Below are 17,771 nucleotides of genomic sequence, written 5' to 3'. Positions count from 1 at the left end.
TGGTCACCCTCCCTTCACATTTCTTACTGTCATTTGTCAGAACAGAGTAAATAGTAACTTTTTAGGTTATTGTTTGGGCAACCGTAATATAAAATATATTCAATGAGTTAGTGTAATGTTATAACAACAAAATGACATTTCTAACAACATCCTGCAACCATGACTGTTTACTTGGCAAGGATGATGTGTGTCTGTTGTCTTGTGTGTTTATCCACCCTAACCTACTATATATCTGACTGGCTGTGTCTCTCTGCTCCTGGTCCCCAGCCCACCAGCCCCAACCGTGGCTGGTTCGTGCCCCCATTTGGAGGGAACCCGTGGTGGGTTTATCTGGCAGCAGCCCTCCCTGCTCTCCTGGTCACCATCCTGGTGTTCATGGACCAGCAGATCACCGCCGTCATCGTGAACAGGAAGGAGCACAAACTTAAGGTAGAGGGGATGGAGGGGAAAGGGAGGGGTGGATGTAGAGGAAGGGAGGATGGGAGGGGAACATTGAGGGATGAAGGGCCACTGGGTCAGAGGGGTAAGGAGATTAAATAAGATAATGTCTTAAGATAAGAGAATGAGGCACAGCAGAAGAGGGAATAAATGGCTTTAGGGGGTAGGTGAAGATGGGTAGAGACTGAAATGGAAGCTCTGGGGGGGGGGTTTCAACACTTTGTATTGGATGTTACATCAATAGTAACTTGTTTAAGGAACTAGACTCTGTTTGCTTGTGGTTAGTGGTTACTGACACACCTTCTCCTCTCCTGGTCCTCACAGAAAGGGGCAGGCTACCATTTGGACCTGTTCTGGGTAGCAGTACTACTGATCGTTTGTTCCTTCATGGGCCTGCCCTGGTACGTGGCTGCTACTGTCATCTCCATCGCCCACATCGACTCTCTGAAGATGGAGACCCAGTGCTCTGCCCCTGGGGAGCAACCCAAGTTCCTGGGTGTCAGGTGGGTGAGCGGGGAGGGAGGTGGGGAGGAGGGGAGGGAGGTGAGCAGGGCGGGTGGGAGGGAGGGAGGGAGTTAGAGAGTTGGGAGGTAAGCGAGGAGGGAGGGTCAGTGGAGCGAAGAGAGTTATCAGAGCAGAACGATTTCTGGCTCTTTCACATGCAGCCTACAAAGGCCTTAGTTTCACTTTGTTGCCATTCCCACCTAAGGTATGTTTTTTGTTTTGTTTTAAATTGATACATGACATTTTACAATCCCATAGACAGGGCTCTAAAGTGCCACCAATTTGATCGCAAAAGTAGTTTTATTTTGGGAGCACTGTGCATCTAGAAAAAATATCTCCCAGATAATGTTGTAATAATACAGTTTCACTATACCGTTGTTTCCGAGTGCCCTCGAGTAAAAACACGAAGCCGATAGTGGCCGGGAGATCTGAACTATCATCTAGGATTGATGTGCATTTCCGGCTCATACATAAAGCATCCTCCATTCAGGCTGCAAAGGCATCATTTTCCTCGTTAACTAGCTTTAATGGTGAGCTGCCATGAAACAAATATGTACTGTCTTAATTAATAAAACAACATTTTCTACCACCATTTTCGAATTTTCTGACAACTTAGGATATTGCACACAGCATTCAGCCAAGGGTGTGCAACGTCCCAAGTTGTCCGAAAATACTCAAATGTTTAAAATATCCGACCCATATGGCGCAGCATTTTTACCTTCTTCCTATAAGCGGATCACCGAGACCGCATTTTATATTCAAAATTCATAAACCATGTCATGGGCCATTCTAAAACTACTTGTGTGTCATGAACCATTTGTTTACACTTAAGTCATGTAACATCATTGTAACACCCGCTAACAACCTGGTGACTACCAGTAGACCTATATCCACACATTTAGGGGCACATAAAGGAAAAGGGATAGCTTCTTCAGGAGACCAATGATCATAGCAATTGAATGAATGAGATCTCTTGCATGTAGTCATCACCAACCTGACGTTTTTAAAGAGATAGTGTGCAATTTCACACAAGGCTTTTAGACAATGTAAAAACCTAGTATACCACAAATGACTTTTGTCAGTGACAGGTGTAAGTATAAACATTTGAGCTTTTATAATAAGCAAATGTCTTTACAGTGTTAAATATTCATTTCTAGGGCACAACATGTGCTTTAAAAGTAGTTAGAATTCATATAGGTCTAATATAAGATTTATCTCAATCAACAACAAAAACATTTAATTGTATTTTCTGGTGCTGCTAAATTTCATGTAGCACCAGTGCTAACAAATGGTCATTTAGAGCCCTTCCCATAGCACTGCATGAACATGTTGAAGTTATTTGATTGTCATATCAGAACAGTGGTCAATAGTTTGGACAGAAAAGTTAGAAAACTGACTGTGGTGTCTGTGCAGTGTGATGTGATGAACTATGCTTTTTCTTACCTCAGAGAGCAGAGAGTGACTGGTGTCTTTGTCTTTGTTCTGACTGGACTGTCTGTCTTCATGGCTCCCATCCTCAAGGTAACACTTCAAACACCTGTTCCCTTTAAATCTGCCTATTCATTTCCCTTAAATCTATAATAATATATGCCATTTAGCAGACACTTTTATCCAAGGTGATTTACAGTAGTACTTGCTTACATTATCATATGTGTGGTCCCAGCGGGAATCTAACCCACAAATCGACATGGTCATTCCCTTTAAATCTTACTGGATCACTGTCCTCCCCTTTTAGTGGAAAATCCCATCACTCATTCAAATTGTGAAATATTGTAGTCATCCAATTAGTGAGTGGCCTAATTGAGGTGATGTGAATCGGGGCTTAGGCTCAGTCTGCAGCTCAGTGAGCAGGTTAGTCAGGTTTCTTGTTCTCTTGTTAACCTGACCATTATAAATATAAAAGCTGTCATTGTCCTTACAGTGAGTGGGAATGGTACTCCCCCTTGTGGACACTTTAGGGTAGTATAAATTATGAGGCCGTCTGTGCTCTTTAAAGGTCCTTTTTATCAAATAGTGTTAGTTCCAGGTGCGTAGGTATCAAAACTAGGAATACTTAGATGGAAACTATAAACTATATAAATGTTTCGGCAGAAATCACACCATCAGTGTAATAGGTAGGCACCCACACCTGGCTTCTGTTTAAATAATAATTACATATGTCACATGCTCAAGAAAGAAAATCAGGAAACCTATAAATCAGTCCCTAGTACAACTTAGGCTCCCGAGTGGCGCAGCGGTCTGAAGCACTGCATTTCAGTGTTAGAGGCGTCACTACAAACACCCTGGTTCAATTCCAGGCTGTATCACAACCAGCTGTGCTTGGGAGTCCCATAGGGCGGCGGATTTGGCCGGACGACGCGCCTGGTTAAATAAAGGTTACATTTAAAGAAAAATGTAAAAGAAAAAAAGAAAAGTACAATAGAATGCATGATCTATACATTATATATATAATATACATTAGCAGACAGCGAGAAGTCATGTGAACATTTCATCAGAATAAAGAACACATGAAAGTAATGGGTCAACAAGACCAGAATAGAGAGCTAGAGACGACAAGCTACTACCTGGGTGATATCTCTATCTCTAATGAAGATGAGATCTTAAGCTTCTACTGTAGTAGACTCTCGTAACAGCACATTCTATCAGATCTGTTCAGAGGTCAGCCACATGACAGGTCGACTCTAGTAACAGCACATTCTAGTAATGCCAGATAAGGTGCTTTGGCCATGTCGACAGACTGCTATTTTAGGCTGGTTCTGACTGTAAATGCATTGATCATCTTCTACGTAGAATACATTTGTGTGTTGTTTTGTTATACAACATGTTATTTAGTAGAAGCTAACGACATACACCAAAAATGTTAACGAGGTGCAGACTAACCGACTATAAACATTAGAAGGTAGCACACCCTATCTATGTGTATATACTGTATATCCCAGTGATTAATTGGAGAGTTAACTTTTCATGACATGTTGCATCGTTATTTGTCTCTCACTGTTGTTATTTATTTTTTTTACCTTTATTTTACTAGGCAGGTCAGTTAAGAACAAACTCTTATTTTCAATGACGGCCTAGGAACTGTGGGTTAACTGCCTGTTCAGGGGCAGAACAACAGATTTGTACCTTGTCAGCTCGGGGATTTGAACTTGCAACCTTTCGGTTACTAGTCCAACGCTCTACATTACATTACATTTAAGTCATTTAGCAGACGCTCTTATCCAGCTCTAACCACTAGGCTACCCTGCCGCCCCTGAAAACAGGGTTAACCCTAACTTCATATCAGCCCTAAATAACAGTCAAAGGGAGGAATGCTGTTTTTTGGTTATTATTTCTGTGGAAATACAGCCTCTATTACCTTTCTCTTGTTCACCTATTCCTGTTCTGTCTTCCCAGTTCATCCCTATGCCCGTGCTCTATGGCGTGTTCCTCTACATGGGTGTGGCATCTCTCAACGGTGTCCAGGTGAGTGACTCTGACCCAAAATGCAGTCTGAAATTCTAGGCATTAGTGATATTATTCCACTGCTAACCAACATGGTACACCAGCCGCATCCACTCCCATGTATCTGGGCCTTACCTCTGTACAACTGTAAGTCAAAGAACACTCAGATAGAGCCAAAATGGAGTCTGTAACTCTATGCCTATTAGTTATTAGCCCATCAATAATATTGTCTGCGATGCCAGTCGCTCCCCACCCCATGTATCCTGGCCTTACTTCTGTACGACTGTGTCTGTCCATCAGTTCTTGGACCGGCTGCAGCTGCTCCTGATGCCAGCCAAGCACCAGCCTGACCTGATATACTTGCGCCACGTTCCCCAGCGTCGTATCCACCTGTTCACCTTCATACAGGCCCTCTGCCTTGCCCTTCTCTGGGTCCTCAAGTCCACTGTCGCTGCAATCATCTTCCCTGTCATGGTAAGATTAAGCATGCAACACACGTGCACACACACACACATACCAACGTTTATTTGTCACATGCGCCGAATACAACGGGTGTAAAGTAGACTTAACCAGGATATGCTTATGAGCCCTTCCCAACGATGCAGAGTTAAAACAGTACCACCAGGAATAAAATACACAAAAAATGAGCTATATACAGGAGGTACCAGTACCAGATAAATGTGCAGGGGTAATAGCTATATACAGGAAGTACCAGTACCAGATAAATGTGCAGTGGTAATAGCTATATTCAGGAAGTACCAGTACCAGATAAATGTGCAGGGGTAATAGCTATATTCAGGAAGTACCAGTACCAGATAAATGTGCAGGGGTAATAGCTATATACAGGAAGTACCAGTACCAGATAAATGTGCAGGGGTAATAGCTATATACAGGAAGTACCAGTACCAGATAAATGTGCAGGGGTAATAGCTATATACAGGAAGTACCAGTACCAGATAAATGTGCAGGGGTAATAGCTATATACAGGAAGTACCAGTACCAGATAAATGTGCAGGGGTAATAGCTATAAACAGGAAGTACCAGTACCAGATAAATGTGCAGGGCTAATAGCTATATACAGGAAGTACCAGTACCAGATAAATGTGCAGGGGTAATAGCTATATACAGGAAGTACCAGTACCAGATAAATGTGCAGGGGTAATAGCTATATACAGGAAGTACCAGTACCAGATAAATGTGCAGGGCTAATAGCTATATACAGGAAGTACCAGTACCAGATAAATGTGCAGGGCTAATAGCTATAAACAGGAAGTACCAGTACCAGATAAATGTGCAGGGGTAATAGCTATAAACAGGAAGTACCAGTACCAGATAAATGTGCAGGGGTAATAGCTATATACAGGAAGTACCAGTACTAGATCGTTGTGCAAGGGTGCGAGGTATTTGAGGTATAATGTACATGAAGGCATGGTTAAGTGACTAGGTATCATAATAGATAATAATAAGAGTAAAATAAAGAACAGAGTAGCAGCAGCAAATGAAGGTAAAAGTGTGTGTGTTTGTGTTGTCAGTATGTTTGTGCGTATGTAGTGAATGTGTGAGGGTTTTGTGTGAGGGTGTCAGTGTAGTGTGTGTGCATATAGTGTGTATATAAATGTATAGTTTTGTGAATGTGCATAGAGTCCGTGCAGACAGTCCAGGTAACCATTAATTAACTTATGACCAGTGCTTGACTTGGGCCGGAGCTGATCGGAACGTAGTACCGGCACATTTTTGGGGAATTGCGTACCGGCTCCTCTATAAAAAACAAAATAGCCTATCTCTGGCCCAGATTCACACACGAGGCAAAAAAGGTTGATCAAAGCAGAATGAAGGCGGGATCTTCATTGAATAGTAATGTAATGGAGAATGGGCATTCATTTACTGATTCTGCTTTGTTTCAGTTTATTTACTGCTAGTCTGTGAATCTGTGTGTGACAGTAGGCTGTTTGAGATTTCGCCAGCCTGAATGGCATGATGCACTGTGCCAAGTCGTCAAATTAGGGTTTGTAAGGTCATGGAAATTAGTTTCATAATTGTTGTTAATGTAATTCATGAAAGGACACTTTTAAATAAGATCAATCAATAATAAAACTACATATCAGCCATTATCGTTTTGACCCTTCATTTCCTGTCTGTGGTGCTGCGAGTGTACCAGTGTGAGTGGGTCGTTGCCCGCGGAGAAAGAGCAGGTATACAATAATGACAGACAGACCAACTAGATCACCAATTCAAAACATAACTAGTAGCAGTTATCTCTCTAGTTAACTATAGCTAACTAAGCATTAATTTAGCTGTGGCCTTTCTACCAGCACTGTAGAGCCTAAATAAATGTGCACCATTGGAAAGCTGGGATTCCCCTCTATTAAATAGTAACCATGTAATTGTGACAATGTAAAAAACATTCTAAGAATAGTCTAATTTACAACTAACTTACTGTGCATAGATCTCGCCTGAAATAATTCATATTTGAGCCTTTTATTTATATATATATATATGTTTAGTTAGATACCTTGCTTTGAAGTAGCCTACCTTATCCATTTGATCCCTGATTTATTGAATGAGGGAATCATTTTAAAAAGACAAAAGTATTTGGATGTATTGTTACAATATTTTATATCTACTGTGGCAACCATCCTCCAGGATAGTTACTGGGTGTGCAGGTTTTTGTTCAGGCCCTGGTCGAACCCCATTGCAGCCTAAACATCAGCTACTTGACAGGACCTTGAGAAGCAGACTTGGGTGTTTCAGGGCTGGATCAAAAGCCAAGCCTTCACACCCAGGTGCTCTCTAGATGGAGGGTTGACCACATGTTGACAACATGTGACTAACAGTGCATTTCTATGTGGGGAGCTAAGTGCCTTGGTCAATGGCAGGAGGTGGTAAGTCTACATGCGATCAGACACAGCAGCTTTCCAGTGTCAATAATGCTTACGTTTTCATGTAGGCTATAATACTAGCCATGAACATTTGGTTAAAGGTAATAGAGAGGTCATGGAAAAGGTGTATGAACCCTTAACAGTGAATATTCAGAGGTCTCTATAGCATAATGTAATTTAGAATTTTGTTGAACTTAGTCTAATGGACAGACTAGGAGCTCGGCCCCAGTGATGTACTGGGCTGTCTGTACCACCCTCAGTAGAGCTTTGTGGTCTGGTGGTGCATTTGCCATACCAAGCGGTGATACAGCCAGTCAAGATGCTCTCGATGGAGCAGATGTAGAACCTTTTGAGGATCCGAGGGCCCATGCCAAATCTTTTCACTCTCCGGAGGGGGAAGAGGCGCTGTCGTGCCCTCTTCACGACTGTGTGGGGTGGTCCAAGGAACTTGAATCTCTCAACCCTCTCCACTACTGCCCTGTCAATGTGGATGGGGGCATGCTCTCCCCTCTTTCTCCTGTAGTCCTTAGTCTTCCTGATGTTGAAGGAAAGGTTGTTGTCATTCCACCACACTGCCAAGTCTCTGACCTCCTCCCTGTAGGCTCTCATCACCATTGGTGATCAGGCCAGCCACTATCGTGTCTTCAGCAAACTTGATGATGGTGTTGGAGTCTTGCGTGGCCACACGATCGTGGGTAAACAGACTAAGGACACACCCTTGAGGGGCCCGTGTGTTGAGGGTCCACTTAGCAGTGGTGTTGTTGCCTACACTCACCACCTTGGAGAGTCCCATCAGGAAGTCCAGGAACCAGTTACAGAGGGAGGTGTTCAGTCCCAAGGTCCCCAGCTTGGTAATGAGCTTGGAGAGAACTATGGTGTTGAACGCTGAGTTGTAGTCTATGTACAGCATTCTCACATAGCTATTTACCCTCTTGTCCAGGTACGAGAGGGCACTGTGAAGTGCAGTTGAGATTGCTTTATCTGTGGATCTGTGTGATCTTGGGGCAATATGCGAATTGGAGTGAGTCCAGGGTGCCTGGGATGATAGTGTTGATTTTTGTCATGACCAGCCTTTCAAAGCACTTCATAATTACAGATGTGAGTGCTACAGGTAGATGGTCCTGGTTACCTTGGAGTCCTTGGGAACAGGGACAATGGGTGGTCAGTTTAAAACATTACAGACTGGGACACGTGGAGATTGAAAATGTCAACTTGTTTAAAAGTTTTACATCGGCCATGGAGAGCGAGATCACACAGTCATCCGGAACAACAGGACTCAATATTGTTTTCCTTGAAGCGAGCATAAAATGCATTTAGCTCGTTTTGGAGCATCACTGGGCATCTCACGGCTGGGTTTCCCTTTGTAATCCGTTATCGTTTGCTAGCCCTGCCACATACAGTACGTTTAGCATTGAAGCCATTGAAATAGGATTCCACCTTCCTTCTGTATTGTTCTTTTGCATGTTTGATGTCTGATCAGAGGTCGTAGCATGCTTTCTATGTATGCGTCCATGTCCGTGTCCCCTTTCTTTTAAGCAATAGCTCTAGCATTTAGCCCAGCGAGGATATTGCCTGTAATCCATGTTTTTTGGTTTGGATACATTTGTATAGTCACTATGGGGATGACATCATCTATGCACTTATTGATGAATCCCTTGAGTGATGTGGTAAACTCCTCAATGCTATCGGAAGAATCCTGGAACATATCCCAGTCTGTACTCCCAGTCTTGTAGCCTCGTGTCTGCTTCATCGGATCACTGATTCAACACGTCACTGGTACTTCCTGTTTGAGCTTTTGTTTGTAAACAGGAAGCAGGAGAAGAGAGTCATGGTCAGATTTGCTGAAGGGAGGGTGAGGGAGGGCCTTATATGTGTTTCTGTGGGGAGAATAAAAGTGGTTTAGAGTTTTAGTACACCTAGGCATGCACAGACACACACTCACAGGTACGTGTGTGAGAGTCCGACATACACAAACAAGTACACCCACAGAATGAAATGTACCAAGGAGCCAATAATAAACCATTCATACACGTGTACAATACAGTAGTGACACATTCACTTAAGCAGTGTGGAAACCGTTACTGACAGATACAAACACACAATACTATACAATGCATCCAGCCATGTACCCACCAACACAGTATATAGTAGCCATTATCTATCCCCACTGACGTGTCTGTGTCCGTCTCTCCAGATCTTGGCCCTGGTGGCAGTCAGAAAGGCCATGGACTACATCTTCTCCCAGCAAGATCTCAGCTACCTGGATGACGTCATCCCAGAGAAAGACAAGAAGAAGAAGGAGGATGAGAAGAGGAAGAAGAAACAGAAGAAAGGAAGCATCGACAGTGAAATCGATTTTGTAAGTCATTTTGAGGCTTTTTTGAAAGTGGATCAGTCTGCTTGATTTCATGTGTTTCCCCCAAGGGATCTAACTTGTAGTAGTATTTGTAGTAGTAACAGTAGTAGTAACAGTAGTAGTAGTAATAGTAGTAGTAACAGTAGTAGTAGTAGTAGTAGTAGTGGTAACAGTAGTAGTAGTAGTAGTAACAGTAGTAGTAGTAGTAACAGTAGTAACAGTAGAGGTAACAGTAGCATGTTACTTTTTGTAGAACACTAGCACGCTTAACTCATGACCTGTCCTCCCTCCTAACAGTCACACCACTCCTCCTATCCAAAACTATCCCTTCTGTGAACACTGTTCTCCAAATGAGAACTGGCTAACACTTTATGTTACGGTACTGAAATGAACACTGTCTGTCTGAGCACTGTCTTTTCCTACGGACATACATATGGTACAGATATCACCAGGTATTTGTGTAGAAACTACATTGTAAAATGATAATTACACAGCATGGATGACATTATGAATTACTTGTTTGTTTGTTTAAACGGCGCACCACTGGACGCCATTACAGTAGATACATGGGTCATATTCATTAGGTACCAAACAGAAGAAAACACAATGAAACAGGGAGGGACTACAGTACCTGAACTTATGAGAAACCCCCGTTTTGGTTTTCCATTGCAAAATTATTTGCTATAGTGTGCCCTAATGAGTATGACCCAGGTAGTTAGTTGCCAATGTGTTAAATGAGTTGAAGTAAGTAGCAGAAAGTATAGCAATTGTTATTCTCTCCCTCCAGCCCCCTGAGTACCCCTACAATGACAAAATCCCCAGTATTAAAATCTCCATGGATATAATGGAGACGGAGCCCATGTTGGGGAATAAGGATAAGGCCTTGGACAGTGAGTACAACAAGACTGCATGGGGTCTCGTACCCACAACTGTACGGGTCTTAGAGCCTTTTTACACTATACTTCTTTGACGACACATACCAGTTCCACAACACATATTTTGTAGTGTAAAGAGACGGATCTAGATTCAAATCTCTTTTCCAAGCCACCTCTTTAGGTAGTGTTGGACACTTCTGCACCACATACCCCCCTCTGAGGGGTATAGTGTAAAGAGAATGGGAGAATCTCAATTGCATACTCCTCGCCTCCTTCTCAAAATCCATTAGATGAGGAAGCCAGAGGTCCGTCCCCTCTGACCTTCTCTTCCAAGGGGTTTTGAGAAGAAGGTGCGGAGAGAGGACACGAGGAATATGCAATTGAGATTCTCCCAATGACTCTCTGATGCTAATGACCATTATACCAGGAGAGTAGACAGCGTTTGTTGTCAGCCAAGACTTTTAAAAGGTCCACACTTTTGTGAATCTTTTTATTAATCAAGTGGTGCAACAGTATGTGCAATATGGTTTAGATCACAAACTCCTGTATAGTTTGAATAGCTATCCTTGTTTTGTTTGTCTATGTACTGTGTATTTACGGTATGCTAATAACTGCACACATGGGTAAAGTAAGGATAGTGTAAGCAGGAAAGTTGCACATCTGTGGTGAAGAGAAAGAGATATTTACTACACATATTTACGTATTACGTGTAAAAGCAGTCTTAATGAGTGCTGCTAAGGCCTTCTTGGAAATGTTTCTCTTACCTTCTTGCCTCCTTCCCCCTCTGTCTCTATTTGTCTCGCTCGTTCTTTCTCTGTCTGTATTCAGACCCCTTGACTTTTTCCACATTTTGTTAGGTTACAGCCTTATTCTAAAATTGATTTTAAAAAAAAAATTATCATCAATCTACACACAGTAACCCATAATGACAAAAAAGAAAAGGAAATGGAAATATAACATTTACATAAGTATTCAGACCTTTTACTCAGTATTTTGTTGAAGCACCTTTGGCAGCGATTCTTCTTGCGTAGGACTCTACCAGCTTGGCACACCTGTATTTGGGGAGTTTCTCCCATTCTTCTGTGCAGATCCTTTTAAGCTCTGTCCGGTTTGATGGGGAGCGTTGCTGCATAGCTATTTTCAGGTCTCTCCAGAGATTGATTGAGTTCAAGTCCGGCCTCTGGCTGGGCCACTCAAGGGCATTCAGAGACTTGTCTCAAAGCCACTCCTACATTATCTTGGCTGTATGCTTAGGGTTGTTGTCCTGTTGGAAGGTGAACCCTCACCCCCCAGTCTGAGGTCCTGAGCGCACTGGAGCAGGTTTTCATCAAGCATCTCTCGGTACTTTTCTCCGTTCATCTTTGCCTCAAACCTGACTAGTTTCCCAGTCCCTGAAAAACATCCCCACAGCATGATGCTGCCACCCCATGCTTCACCGTAGGGAAGGTGCCAGATTTCCTCTAGACGTGACACTTGGCATTCAGGCCAAAGAGTTCAATCTTGGTTTCATTAGACCAGGGAATCTAATTTCTCATAGTCTGAGAGTCAATTTAGGTGTCTTTTGGCGAACTCCAGGCAGGTTGTCATGTGCCTTTTTACTGAGGAGTAGCTTCCGTCTGGCCACTCTACCATAAAGGCCTAATTGGTGGTGTGCTACAGAGATGGTTGTCCTTCTGGAAGGTTCTCCCATATCCACAGAGGAATTCTAGAGCCCTGTCAGAGTGACCATTGTCGTGGCAGAATCAGAATTAGTTGGTATTTACTACACATATTTAGCTAAGATGTTTTATTTTCATAATATGCTTGTGAGATACTTGTCATTTATAATGTATTTAGTTGTACTATAGAGTTGGCCGTTTGCAGTTCTGTTCTCTGGCTCCACAATGTCTGTGTGCCAGTCACTGTCTCTCTGTGATCTTGTCCAGGGGGGGGTGTATTTGATATATGCCATTGGGTGAGGTAATGAGGTAAGGTGGTTCTGAGTGGTACCAAGAGCGAGATAAGAACATAGTTTAGGAGACCAAAGCTGAATGATAATTTATAGCGAATGCTGTCTGGCTATGTGTGTCTTTGCTATAAAGGACCTCAATTGCAATGTGTAAGCACTCTCAGAGAATTCATTTATAGACACTGAATTGATCTGAGAGTCACAGGGTTGTGATAGAGCTCATATAAAATTAAAGATGGACTTTATGATAACTCTGTCTGGTGTGTGGTTTGCTCTCTCATGATTTGGTAATACAGGAAATTCACACTACACCATCGGGTTCTTGGTCACCTCCCTGACCAAAACCCTTCTCCCCCGATTGCTCAGTTTGGTTGGGCTGCCAGCTCTAGGAAGAGTCTTGGTGGTTCCAAACTTCTTCCATTTAAGAATGGAGGCCACTGTGTTCTTGGGGACCTTCAATGCTGCAGAAATGTTTTGGTACCCTTCCCCAGATCTGTGCTTCAACACAGTCCTGTCTCTGAGCTCTACGGACCATTCCTTTGACCTCATGGCTTGGTTTTTGCATGTCCGATCAATTGAATTGACCACGGGCGGACTCCATTCAAGTTGTAGAAACATCTCAAGGATGATCAATGGAAACAGGATGCACCTGAGCTCAATTTCGAGTCTCATAGCAAAGGGTCTGAATACTACAGTTGAAGTCGGAAGTTTACATACACCTTAGCCAACTACATTTAAACTCAGTTTTTTACCATTCCTGACATTTAATCCTAGTAAAAATTCCCTGTTTTAGGTCAGGTCAAATATTGACTCTTTACATCAACTTCATGTAATTGTCAATAAAAGCCTTTGACACTTATGAAATGCTTGTAATTATATGTTGTTGTCCTTAAGCCATTTTGCCACAACTTTGGATGTATGCTTGGGATCATTGTCCATTTGGAAGACCCATTTGCGACCAAGCTTTAACTTCCTGACTGATGTCTTGAGATGTTGCTTCAATATATCCACATCATTTTCCATTCCTCATGATGCCATGTAATTTGTTAAGTGTACCAGTCCCTCCTGCAGCATTGCACCCCCACAACATGATGCTGTCACCCCCACAACATGATGCTGCCACCCCCACAACATGATGCTGCCACCCCCGTGCTTTATCCCCATGTGCAGTTGCAAACCGTAGTCTGTTTTTTTTAATGGCGGTTTTTGAGCAGTGGCTTCTTCCTTGCTGAGTGGCCTTTCAGGTTATGTCGATATAGGACTCGTTTTACTGTGGATATAGATACTTTTTTACATGTTTCCTTCAGCATCTTCACAAGGTTCTTTGCTGTTGTTCTGGGATGGATTTGCACTTTTCGCACCAAAGTACGTTCATCTCTAGGAGACAGAACGCATCTTGTTAATCTCTAGGAGACAGAACGCATCTCCTTCCTGAGCGGTATGACGGTTGCGTGGTCCCATGGTGTTTATGCTTGCGTAATATTGTTTGTACAGATGAACGTGGTACCTTCAGGTGTTTGGAAATTGCTCCCAAGGATCAACCAGACTTGTGGAGGTCTACAATTTTTCTTGGCTGCTTTCTTTAGATTTTCCCATGATGTCAAGCAAAGAGGCACTGAGTTTGAAGGTTGGCCTTGAAATACATCCACAGGTGCACCTCCAATTGACTCAAATGATGTCAATTAGCCTATCAGAAGCTTGTAAAGCCATGACATCCTTTTCTGGAATTTTCCAAGCTGTTTAAAGGCTCAGTCAACTTAGTGTATGTAAACTTCTGACCCACTGGAATTGTGATTCAGTGAATTATAAATGAAATAATCTGTCTGTAAACAATTGTTGGAAAAATTACTTGTGTCATGCACAAAGTAGATGTCCTAACCGACTTAAATTAGCAAAAATGTCTTAAACCTGTTTACACTTTGTCATTATGGGGTATTGTGTGTGGATATCTTTTTTTTAAACAATTTTATAAGAAGTCTAATGTAACAAAATGTGGGAAAAGTCAAGGGGTCTGAATACTTTCCATGGGCACTGTATATATCTCTCTCTGTCTCTCCACTGTATATATCTCTCTCTGTCTCTCCACTGTATATATCTCTCTCTGTCTCTCCACTGTATATATCTCTCTCTGTCTCTCCACTGTATATATCTCTCTCTGTCTCTCCACTGTATATATCTCTCTCTGTCTCTCCACTGTATATATCTCTCTCTGTCTCTCCACTGTATATATCTCTCTCTGTCTCTCCACTGTATATATCTCTCTCTGTCTCTCCACTGTATATATCTCTCTCTGTCTCTCCACTGTATATATCTCTCTCTGTCTCTCCACTGTGTATATCTCTCTCTGTCTCTCCACTGTGTATATCTCTCTCTGTCTCTCCACTGTATATATCTCTCTCTGTCTCTCCACTGTATATATCTCTCTCTGTCTCTCCACTGTATATATCTCTCTCTGTCTCTCCACTGTATATATCTCTCTCTGTCTCTCCACTGTATATATCTCTCTCTGTCTCTCCACTGTATATATCTCTCTCTGTCTCTCCACTGTATATATCTCTCTGTCTCTCCACTGTATATATCTCTCTCTGTCTCTCCACTGTATATATCTCTCTCTGTCTCTCCACTGTATATATCTCTCTCTGTCTCTCCACTGTATATATCTCTCTCTGTCTCTCCACTGTATATATCTCTCTCTGTCTCTCCACTGTATATATCTCTCTCTGTCTCTCCACTGTGTATATCTCTCTCTCTGTCTCTCCACTGTGTATATCTCTCTCTCTGTCTCTCCACTGTATATCTCTCTCTCTGTCTCTGTCTCTCCTTCTCCCTCTTCCCCTTTGTGAAGCACTAACCTCATCTTTGAGTCTTGATCAGATCTCTCACTTTTCTCTGACTCTGCAGACATCCAGCTGTATTCTGCACACTAACGCAGATGAGCTTACTTTTCTAATCCTTTCTTATTGTTCTATTAACAGCTGCTTACAAATGCTTAATTAACAGCTGCTTATAAATGCTTAATTAACAGCTGCTTAGAAATGCTTAATTAACAGCTGCTTATAAATGCTTAATTAACAGCTGCTTAGAAATGCTTAATTAACAGCTGCTCCTACTGTGAAACATCATGGCTTTGCAACGCTTGCTCGAATTATCCTCTTTTGCTGGACCTGGTCTGAATTATGATGATATTTTGAGAGTGAATATTTAAGTGGCTGAAACTTGTTAATGTTGTGTGTGTTTTGTCTTCTCTCTTAGGACCCCCGTCGTCTTTCCGTGACCAACACTCACCATGTTGAGGACTACTTTGAGCCCACTTCTGTAGCAAGGTATCTGTGTGAGCGAGCCTGCGTGACTTATTCTATACCCACAGATTTATATAGTGTGACAATCAGTCATAGAGTATAGCGTGTCATGGTTGTTCAATCTCTCTACCTTCTCTCACTCTCTCGCTCTTTATCCCTCTCCTCTCTTTCTATCTCTCAGTCTGAATCTATTGAAAAAAAGCTGTGCCTCAGATTAGAATCGACCTGGAGCCAGAAGACAACGGTTTCTTCTGGAAAAACTAGTCTCCGGGATCTGAAATGTCCCTCTAGTCTAACACAAACAACCCAACAAAACCAGCACTAATCAACACAGCACAAAGCGCATCTGAAATTGCACCCTATTCCCTATATAGTGCACTACTCTTGTCCTCTTAGTGCACTACTTTTGACCAGAGCCCTATGTAAGGAATGAGATGCCATTTTGGATGTAAACAAAGACCCCATACAGCAGCCTCATTTATACTGTAGCACTGTTTTATAATTCTCTTTTAAATGTCCTGCTGAAGTACATATTTTAATTTAAGATAACTGACAGATGTCTTTGTTTTGAGAAGAGAAGTATAGGAGGGAGCCTTGTGAAACGGGGAGATGTAAGTGTTTGTATGAGAGGGGGAGGGGTTGCATTTGAAAATCCTTAATTTGCTGTAGAGGTCATGCTCTACACCAAGGAAAACGTTGAAGTTCTTTGGAAGCCATTCACTGCTTGGGTATGGTATTAATGATTTATAAAGCATTTAAACTAATACAATGCTTCATGTATTCATAATTCATGCCTGTTAGGTAATTAAGTACAACATACTTTATTATGCAACTCTTAGGGAGCTGTGAAGTTGGACCTGACTGTCCTATTCTATGCCTGCCAGAACAGATCAAACTTAAAAATCCCATTATCATTTCATGTTCAACTGTCCATCATAGGTCCATAGTGTCCTTTTTGTATTTCATGTGTTTCTGTCCTTCACACCTGTATTGTCATGTTTATATATGCTAAATATTTGTTGCTCTTGAACCAAAATGTTGGTTTGGCTATTTTCCTTCCCAGTGTGTATGAAACTGATAAACTTTTCTGATTGGCCTGTTCTATTAGTTATGTTTGTTGCAGGGTTGAGGTCAATTGCAATGTCATTAGAATTTCTAATTCAATTCTTGAAATCTCTCATGAAGTGGAGAATTTCTGTTGAATTACATTCTAATTTAAAGAATTTTAAAGTTTTGGAATTTAATTGGAATTATACTGTTTGAATTGGAATAATTGGAATTGAAAAGAAAATGTTTTTTGAATTGAATTGCAATTCAATATTTATACATTTCCCAGGTAATATAATTAATGCAAAAAGTGTCAAATCGACTGCAGGATTTGTTTTAAATCATTTAAACGTGTATTTCTATATTTCTAGTATAACTTGGCTATCTGAACACTGACATCAGCCTTAAAGCCTGAGGGAATTGTTGGGGATCATTTCAATTGGGAATGAAAATATTTGAATTGACCTAACATTGGAATTCAGAGGAAATTAATGATCTCTTAATCCAACGACTGACCTGGAATTATAATTGAATTTGTGGAATTAACCCTCGTCTGTTGTTCCTATCGGCTTAATCAGAGACAGGAGGACACAAACTACGATTATCTCTAGTAGGGATTGAAATATATAAATATACTTATTTGTAGCTCTACCTCTTTGACTTAATTAATGTACTGTAGGTGCCAGGCATTATAAGTACACTATGATGAACACGTTATTATTATGCAATTACATTTACATTACATTTAAGTCATTTAGCAGACGCTCTTATCCAGAGCGACTTACAAATTGGTGCATTCACCTTATGACATCCAGTGGAACAGTAGTGCATCTAAATATTTTAAGGGGGGGGGGGGGGTGAGAGGGATTACTTTATCCTATCCTAGGTATTCCTTAAAGAGGTGGGGTTTCAGCACCACAGCAAGCACCATGGTCTTGTAGCGGATGCGAGCTTCAACTGGAAGCCAGTGGAGAGAGCGGAGGA

General features: G+C 41.8%; 1 protein-coding gene across 2 annotated transcripts in view; it reads left to right on the top strand.

Annotated features, from left to right (window-relative positions):
* Positions 1–16,835, top strand: part of LOC115120317 (electrogenic sodium bicarbonate cotransporter 1-like) — a 100,162-nt gene extending 83,327 nt beyond the window's left edge. For both annotated transcript variants that reach the window (XM_029649250.2, XM_065017339.1), the window contains 9 exons: positions 268–429; positions 763–941; positions 2,391–2,463; positions 4,336–4,404; positions 4,684–4,857; positions 9,457–9,621; positions 10,406–10,508; positions 15,694–15,764; positions 15,922–16,835. In XM_029649250.2, coding sequence (XP_029505110.1) covers positions 268–429; positions 763–941; positions 2,391–2,463; positions 4,336–4,404; positions 4,684–4,857; positions 9,457–9,621; positions 10,406–10,508; positions 15,694–15,734 — 966 coding nt within the window. In that variant the 3' untranslated portion in view covers positions 15,735–15,764; positions 15,922–16,835. The remainder of the gene's footprint in view (positions 1–267; positions 430–762; positions 942–2,390; positions 2,464–4,335; positions 4,405–4,683; positions 4,858–9,456; positions 9,622–10,405; positions 10,509–15,693; positions 15,765–15,921) is intronic.
* The last annotated feature ends 936 nt before the right edge of the window (positions 16,836–17,771 follow it).

Source organism: Oncorhynchus nerka, linkage group LG4 (assembly GCF_034236695.1).
Source record: "Oncorhynchus nerka isolate Pitt River linkage group LG4, Oner_Uvic_2.0, whole genome shotgun sequence".
Lineage (NCBI taxonomy): Eukaryota > Metazoa > Chordata > Actinopteri > Salmoniformes > Salmonidae > Oncorhynchus > Oncorhynchus nerka.
Note: the sequence above shows the minus strand (reverse complement) of the source record. Positions and strands in the feature narration are given on the sequence as shown.